General features: G+C 40.4%; 1 protein-coding gene across 1 annotated transcript; it reads left to right on the top strand.

Annotated features, from left to right (window-relative positions):
• The first annotated feature begins 2442 nt into the window (after positions 1-2442).
• LOC18011401 (putative protein TPRXL) lies at positions 2443-3712 on the top strand. The gene has a single exon (XM_006392515.2). It carries the CDS (start codon positions 2498-2500, stop codon positions 3626-3628), a length of 1131 nt encoding a protein of 376 aa, XP_006392577.1. The 5' UTR covers positions 2443-2497; the 3' UTR covers positions 3629-3712.
• Positions 3713-9231: the final 5519 nt, after the last annotated feature.

Genomic DNA, 9231 nt, shown 5'->3' with positions numbered 1-9231 from the left:
TATAAAATGAGTAACGGTGATAATTTAATACAACCATTTGGTCATTACATGAAGATTTTTTTTTCTTCGTAATGACATGGAGATTTTATACCCTAGATATAAATAAACAAACAAAAATTAGACCTCAAACCGTGCCACGTGAATAAACAAAGGCAGTATATGATTTTCGTCGTTACCTCTGAGATCATCATCATAGGAGTATGTTACAACATGCATGCTAGTAGTCGTTTAATAACAAGGAAATTATGGAAGATCGATATATATCAGCCGTTACGAATTACGATAACGATATAGATAGAGATTCATTGAATGTTAAATGAGGGAATATTGAATAATGAAGGAGAGAACCATAGATATACACTATATACGTACAGATTCAATATTATCAAAGCGTGGGGAAGGTATTGGCTTCGATGTTGTCGTTTGTTGTGACCTTCTTGAAGAAGCGCAAGTGATTGGCCACCATCGCCACAACAAACCCCCTTTAAATTAAGTTGGACTTGGTCAAACATCAATTCTTTTGATATTTGGATAGAGACAAAACTATCTGAGTTCGTTCCTCTAGCTTTGTAGTTTTCAATTAATGTATTTTCGGACTTATACTTCCTCTCAATCCCATTGGATACAACCAAAATCCTTGGAGTATGTGCGGTATTGGGCATTCCTTTATGATACAATATTGTATGTTTTAGCCCATATATGCATGCATACGAGTTATAATATATATTATATATATTTTATAAGGTTTTTTCGGCTGAGCCCGTGAGAATTCTAAAAGATAAAACTATCACAGAACTTAGAAAGTAGAAATCAAGGCAGAAAATAAATCAAGACGACGATATATTTGATTACAAACAATAAGAAAATTCATCTTAATAGGTGAAGCATCATCATTCAACTAGGAACGACTTGAAATTATCCTTAGTTGATGTATCTATTTGTAGAATGTATTAAATTTTGAATCCAGACAAATACTAGACCGGTTGGTGAGATATTAGATTTTATAGATCTCATCAAGCCTCATTCCAAGACTCATTTTTGGGATATTTTCTAGACATAGATTTTAAGTCGCTTTAACTACTCAGATCGATCGATCTATGATTAGATGAATATTATATAGTAATATACTAATATCATAACCCACAAAGCACCAGAACAAAGGCTACCCTACCCCAATAAAAACTAATAGGAAAAATATCATAATTTTTTGTAAATATTTTTTAATTTAAACCTCTAATTTTGTGTAGGTTTTTAGTTTACACCTTTAACATAATCATTGTATTTTAAATAAACAAAGAAAATGAATCAGCTTCACAAGCGAGCAGCGACAAAGATATGACTCCCATGAGCCAATGAAATCCCTCTACTCTCCCCAAATCGCTTCACTATGTGACTATATATGTGGACAGCGACTCATCTTTATCCTCGTCGCGATCTGATCGTATCTATATCTTCTTGATCGTTCAGTCTTTTCTCACCCGTCTAGAACTAGAGCACACGTAGAACTTTTTGGGATAATTGGAAGTTGCATGGTTCTTTAATACTGATCAAATCATAAATCATACCACAAGACTGATAAAATACAAATGAAAATGAATGAAGGAGATAGTTATATGTCGATTTGGGAATTTATTTGCGACTTAATTAGTACGAAATGTGTGAGCTATAATAAGACAATAGATAATGTGCATGATTCATCGTTATATTCATATATTAGCGATATGTTCACATATGCATTTAAGAAAAATTTATGTACGAATCTGACGATAAACTATAAAGTGTTTTTTGAAGTGGATGATTGTGAAAATCACAAAACAAAAGTTATCAAATCCTGACGAAATAATCTGAGGTTGTTGCTTCTTCTTGGGGAATTGAAGGAAGTTTGCCTTTGCTGATTTGATGTGCCACGTGTCTTTCTCTTGTTTGTTTTTTATTGGTCTGAAGAAAAAAGTTGTCTCCAACAAGATCATCATCATATGTGAACATTAATCATATCTTAGAATAGATTCATGATGAATTACCGAAAACGTGCACACTTGATATCACAAACACGACAAAAAGAAAGAAAGCTAAATTGCCACAGGAACCATATCATAATCCTATCTTAGTAAAACATTAACCACTGACAATTAAGTAACAAACATCAATGTTTGAGTCCTGAAAAAAAAAAAAAAATGTTTGAGTCCTGGTTTTAAAAACAAAAAAAACATCAGCGTTTTCAAAAAATCTAACAAACTGTTGTTGTTAAAAAGAGAATATAATAAAGAAGGAAATACTGTACAATGTTCTCAGGCCCATTAGTTACGGAGATAAACCCGACCCACTGAAGAAAAGACCGACCCGAATGAACCGGGGCAAGTGTGTACGGGTGTTCCCAACCCGAGGATGAGCTGTGTGTATGTATATATAAATGCTTGTCTCTGTCACTCTCACTCGTCTCCAAACCCTCGCAGAATCTCTCCAAAGATTCTTTCTTTTTTTAGTTACGACCGGAGATATGGCTTCCGTCTGCGTCAACAACGCCGGTGTTTCGCCGGCGGGATACGGGTGGTCGAGCCGAGAAGAAAGGTGCTCTTCTTCCTCCCTCGTCAAGGAATCTGATACGCACCAAGAAGATCCAGTGGTGGATTTCGAGTTTTGTCTCGAAGATCCGGTCAAAATGCTCTCCGCCGACGAGCTCTTCTCGGACGGGAAACTCGTACCTCTGAAGTTCTCTGGCTCGAAGACGGAGCCACAGGCGTCGCCGGAGGTCTTGAAACCATGCCGGAGGCTAGAGATGGAGATCTCCGACCTCTTCTCCCCGAAAGCTCCTCGTTGCACAACTAGATGGCGAGAGCTTTTAGGCCTCAAGAGGCTTGTCAAGGCACATGATTCTGTTAAAATGACGACGTCTTCTTCCTCCTCCTCCTCCTCCTCCAGAAACCTCAAAACGCCGTCGTTTAAGCAATTTCTTCACCGTGGATCCAAATCCTCCTCCACTGCCTCGTCGCCGTCTCCGCTGCTCAAGGAATCAGACGTCTCCGAATCGATCTCGATCGCCTCTTCGCGTCTATCCCTCTCCTCCTCCTCCTCCTCCTCCGGCCACGAGATCGACGACCTTCCCAGGCTCTCGCTCGATCTCGACAAACCCAGTCCCAATCCCTTCGCTCCCTCTCGGACCCATTTACGCAACCCTAACCATCCCAGGATCAGATCAGCCAAGCCCAGGCGTCCGTCTAATTCTTCCGCCGATGGATCATCGAACATGACCGCCGGCGAACCACGTGGTGTCACTGTGACGGCCGATAGTCCGAGACTTAACGCCTCCGGTAAAATCGTGTTTCACGGACTGGAAAGAAGCTCGAGCAGCCCCGGAAGCTTCACCGGCGGACCCAGAATGAAGCAGCACCATGGAATGCCCAGATCGTACTCGGCTAATGTCAGAATCACGCCGGTGCTCAATGTCCCGGTTTCTTCGCTTAAGTCTGGCCTCTTCTTCGGACAGCTTTTCTCTTCGTCTTCGTCTTCTTCGTCTGCATCGTCTTCTTCTTCGTTGTCTTCTCCGTCTCCGGGGAACAAATCGCAGTTACAGAGCAACGGCAAGAACCGGACCAATCGAACCAGGCTTGAACCAAAATGCGAACAATAAGAAGTTAACCGGATCGAGTCAGTAACTTAGAACCGCTAAGTGTTTTTTTCAGAGATAGGAATCATATTAACGCTTTTTTTTTTGCGGGGCTGTCCTGTAAACTGTCATTATATTTGAGGGCGGAATATGTAAATACGGTTTAACTATTTCTTTCTCGGTTTACCGCATTAATCACAATTTTCTAACTTCTTTCAAAACCTCATCGATCGCAGTAAATTTAAAAGATCTAAAATACTACTATACTAGTATAGTAGTAGAACTTCTCTGATAACGATAAATTCGATGAATATTATATATATGGAAAATAATTCTGACCAAAAAGGGTGCTGTGCTTGCCATGTTCGGAGATCGCTTAAAAAGATTTCGGTATGTTTAAAAATACATTTTAATTAATTAGTGGAAATATATAAGGAAATTGAGTGATTTGTAATTACTGGTTAGGGGAGAAGTTGCTGGTTTAATTATCGAGCTAAAAAGGCAAGAGGCTTGTTTTCCTTTTTGCCTAATGTGTTTGCATGTCACTGTCAGTGAAGGTCTTTAGCCTTGGCATTGTTCAATTTGAAATATGTCTTCTTTTTAGGGAATACGACAACGTAGCAAGTGCAATAGTTTAAGGAGAAACAAACTAAAAAGACAGCTTTTGATCTCTTGGTTTAAACTCACAAAAAGTAGAGAGAAGTAGACTAATTGGAAGTGCATGCATCTTTAGAAGACCACTAATTGGAAGTAACTACTTACTAGTAGAGTAGAGAGGACGGACTGAAATTATTGGTCGGTGGACCAAATCAAGAAGATCACTAATGTCTTCACAAAACATCCATATACATCTTAGACCCTACTCTTTTGCAATGTTCAAAAAGTTGACAGCGTAGCTAAGCAGGTTTAGCTTTTAGGGATTGATTAATCACTGTGATATATCGATTGAAGTGATTTTGTTTTTTTTTTTTTTTGTTTTTTTATTTAACATCGTGATTTTGGTTATTCAGCTTCGCTACCAAAAAAGTGACAACTACGGTTATTTTTTATTGTATGCTTGTCTTGTTTATATGGTTCAGGAGGAAAAAATTTCTCAGCAATCTGCAGCAGCATGAACGTCATGTTTGCTGGGTTTTCTTCTCCTTCGTTCTCTTCTTCTCTTCCTCTTCGTCTCTTTTTGAATTGAGCAATTTAGCAGAAACTCAGATCTGAACTTCAAGACGCAGGAATCGACCCGTTAGATCTGTTACGGCCGGACGTCGTCGATGGTGACGGTTTCTGTGATTCATCTGGAACCACCAGATCCCCTGACCCGCCGGATACCCGTGGATCTCTGCTGTCACCAGATCTAGCTCCTCCTCCTCAGCCATCGCCATTAATTGGACGGAAATTCTCATCCGAAGAAGCTGTGATATGGAATTCTCTGTGATATGGAATTCTCATCCGAAGAAGCTGCATCAAGACCAGAAGTCCCCTCTCTCCGATGAAGGAAATCTTTGTTCACCTCTAAAGATTGAAGACCTGTTGCTGCCAAGACTGAAGACCTCTCCTGTTTTGGGAAGTTTTTTATGGTGTACCGAAGATTAAAGAATCCAAGATCTGAAGAAATCTAGCTTTATGCTAAGTTGTCCCAAACACATCCCACACAAGGCTTGCTCTTTGAAGGAAAATTCCAACTGCATCAATTAAAGTTCTTTTGACCAAGAAAGACCGCTGCAGCGGCACTTACTGAAGAAAGAAGGCGCTAGCTGATGAGACAAAGAAAGGCGTACCGGCAGTGCTCTTTACGTTCTCGTCTTTGATCTTGTCAAAAGCTGACTCTAAGCTTGCCAGTCTGGCTTGTAGTGGCGGTGGAGATACTAACCGGCGGCAAGGAAAACAAAAACAAAAAAACAAAAAACTTTTGACCTAATATCATTATTGGGTCACTAAATTAGTGGATCTAATTCAATTTCGGGCTAAGCCCAAGACTGTTTTTTTGGCTAAAACACATCTAAGTTTTAAATTAGAAATCAAAAACTTCTGCCTAATATGAATATCATCGGGTGGAATTGTCAAAGAGCTGGTTCAGATCTGATAAAAGATCAAACTCTACAAATGTTTTCAACTGAGGTTTCTTTTTTTGTCGGAAACCAAAAATAATCGTTACCTTCTGCAAGATATGAAAGTTCATTTTGGATATAACCATGTTTTCACGGTTGAACCGAGAGGTCGAAGTGGCGGTCTAGCTCATTTTTATATGGATGAACCTACGGTCTCTATTATCTATTCTGATGAGCATTTGATTGATGTTGAATCAAGTCTAGACGGACATAAAATTTTTATGACGTTTGTTTATGGTGATCCGGTTGTAAATAATTGAGAATATGTTTGGGAACGTCTAACAAGGATAAGCACTACCAGAAAAGAAGCATGGTTTATGATAGGTAATTTTAATGAGATTACCGGAAATCATGAGAAACGGGGAGGTAGGAGGAGACCAGAAAGCTCATTTATTCCATTTCGAACTATGCTAGATAGCTGTGGAATGCTTGACTTCCCATACAAAGGAAATTCTTTTTCCTGGGTTGGAAGAAGACGGTCTGGCAAAGTCAAATGTCGTCTAGACAGAGCTCTTGGAAATGGAGAATGGCTTTCAAAATTTTTTCACTCTTCGGTGGAGTATATGAAACTTTGGGGATCGGATCATCGACCAATATTAGCTATGATAAAAATCGACAACATAAGGAAGAAATAATCTTTTTGATTCGATAAAAGATGGATTGGAAAACCTGGTTTTAAAGAGACAGTCATTTCCGGGTGGGGCCCCTTTGATGAAATCTCACGTCGAGATTGTCATCAAAAGGTTGCACAATGCCGAAAAACATCTCTGTTTAGAAGAAATCCTTTCCGACTAACTCGGAAAAAATGATCGAAGAATTAAAAAAACAACTGGACTGAGCTCAAGATGATGATAATACAACACTAGAGGAAATTGAAGACATCAGGAGGAAACTCTGTGCTGCCCTTAGGGAAGAATATATGTTCTGGCAACAGAAGAGTCGGGAGAAATGGCACAAAGACGGTGATAAAAACACTAAATTCTTCCATGCTCTCACTAAACAAAGGAGAGCCAGGAATCGCATCGTCTCCCTTAAGGATAGTAACGGACATTTGGTGGAAAATGCAAGAGGAATAGAAAAAGTGGCATCTACGTATTTTCAAGATGGGTCAGTTTACTGATGTTTTGCATCTCATCAGTTTCATACCAGATCCTTATTAATGGAGAACCTAAAGGTAACATCAAACCGTCGAGGGGCTTAAGGCAAGGGGATCCTCTATCCCTTTTCCTTTTCATTCTGTGCACAGAAAGCCTTATTTCGCTTCTTAAGGGAGCAGAGGAAGAGGAGCGAATCTCTGGGCTGAAAATTGCTCAAGCAAGTCCCCCAGTTTCCCACCTTCTCTTTGCTGATGACAGCCTGTTTTTCTGTAAAGCGGATATCCAACAAGGAGCGGAGATTCTCCAAATCATAAACACTTATGGAATGGGATCGGGACAACAACTGAATTTGGGGAAATCATCTATCATGTTTGGAGATAGAGTGGACCCGGATCTCAAACGAAATATTAAAAATACCATAGGTATTACTACAGAAGGCGGTATGGGCATGTACCTGGGTCTACCAGAGCAAATCTGTGGATCAAAGAAGAAGGTCTTCTCTTTTGTTCATGAACGCCTAAGTATCGTGTTAATAATTGGTCCGCAAGACTTCTTTCCAAGGGTGGAAAAGAGATTCAGATTAAATCAGTGGCTCAAGCCATTCCCACTTACGTCATGTCTTGTTTTCTCCTCCCTAAAGGGGTTACAGACAAACTTCGGAGCGCCATGGCCAATTTTCGGTGGAGTTCAAAACAATCTAGTAGTGGGATCCACTGGATTGCCTGGGACAAGATTTGTATTCCACATGACATGGGAGGTCTTGGATTTCGAGATCTAAATGATTTTAACCTAGCCTTGCTAGCAAAGCAACTATGGAGACTCATTCAGTACCCTTCATCTCTTCTGGCTCGGGTGCTAAGAGGAAGATATTATCGACAATCAGACCCGTTAGAGGATCGAAATGTCTACTCACCATCCTATGGATGGAGGAGTATGTTGGCCGCAAAACCGTATCTTAAAATGGGACTAAGGAAGACAATAGGGTCGGGACTAAATACGAGGGCATGGAGTGAACCTTGGATACCTGACGCCAGGGCCCGTCCACCAAGAGCAACCTTCCAGATTGGACTTCAGGACCCAAAAGTGTTAGTTTACTCTTTTATCCGTCAAGATACGAAGCAATGGGATGAGCCTCTTCTAAGAGAATTTTTCCAACCTGAGGATGTCTCTCTTATCCTTGGGTTGAGACCTAGTAGGAACCGTACCCTTGATGGATTTGCGTGGAACCATACTAAAACAGGAATATACACGGTTAAATCCGGATATGACCTGATTAGGAAATCAAACCTTGATCAGAATTTGGATGTCGTGAGAGAACCGAGTATCACAGCTCTTCAAAGCTACGTTTGGAAAGTACGGACGCCTGGAAAAATGAAGCATTTTATGTGGCAAGCTTTATCAGGATGTATTGATACTTGCCAAAACCTAACCTACATGCATATGGGAACGGATAAGAGTTGCCCCCGCTGTGGGAATCCTGAAGAATCTATTAACCATCTTCTGTTTTTATGTCCCCCGGCTTTACAAGTCTGGGCGTTATCGGACTATCCGTCCCTTCCGGGTGTCTTCCCGAGTATCTCTATTTACCAAAATATGAGCTTTCTCTTTTGGAAAACAAAAGTGTTAGGCATGACATATCCTCAAAAGGATATTTATCCTTGGATCTTGTGGTATATTTGGAAAGCGAGGAACGACAAGATCTTCAACGGGAAAGAAATTTCCCGATAGATACTTTGATCCACGTCAAGGTTGAAGCCGAAAGTTGGAAGATTACAAACCAACCGGAAGAAGAAGAATACGGATCAGAAGAGGCTCCGCTCACTCCTTTGCTCCTGAGTCCTCTACCCGATACCCTGAGGTTCCCAATTTGTCAGGTTGATGCATCCTGGATAGGCATTGGCCTGGTTAGTGGGTTCGGGTGGAGTCTGAAGAAGGAAAGAGGTGGCGAGACTTTTGGCCTTCAAGGCTATCGTAGAAGCCTATCGGCCCTTCATGCCGAATTAGAGAGCTTATTATGGGCTATGTCTTGCGTGAAAGATACACAAATTTTATCTGTACACTTTCAAACCGATTGTTCGGATCTGATTAGCATGTCTGAATCGCCATCAGATTGGCCATCATTCTTATCAGAGTTAGAAGCCTTCCGCAATCTTCGAGAAAATTTTTTGGATTTCACTCTCTCCCATATCTCCAGAAGTTCAAATGTCCGAGCGGATAGTCTTGAAAAGGAGCTCGAGCAAGAGGCTATATTTTTTCCCAAATCATTCATACCGAGCCAGTTGAAGATGGTTTTCGGACCAACTCTTTAACGGGCCAAATGTGATGTAATAGTTGGGTTGTGGAAAAAAAAAAAAAAAAAAAAAAAAGCTTCGCTACCAAAAAAAGAGAAAAGAATCTAGGCAGATCCAACTAAATGCTCGTTATTTTT

Source organism: Eutrema salsugineum, unplaced genomic scaffold (assembly GCF_000478725.1).
Source record: "Eutrema salsugineum unplaced genomic scaffold, Eutsalg1_0 scaffold_7, whole genome shotgun sequence".
NCBI classification, from domain to species: Eukaryota; Viridiplantae; Streptophyta; class Magnoliopsida; order Brassicales; family Brassicaceae; genus Eutrema; species Eutrema salsugineum.
This window is presented reverse-complemented; position numbering and strand designations above follow the sequence as displayed.

Coding starts and splice junctions, on each gene's coding strand:
- LOC18011401 (XM_006392515.2), top strand. CDS start 2,498: ATGGCTTCCGTCTGCGTCAACAACGCCGGTGTTTCGCCGGCGGGATAC.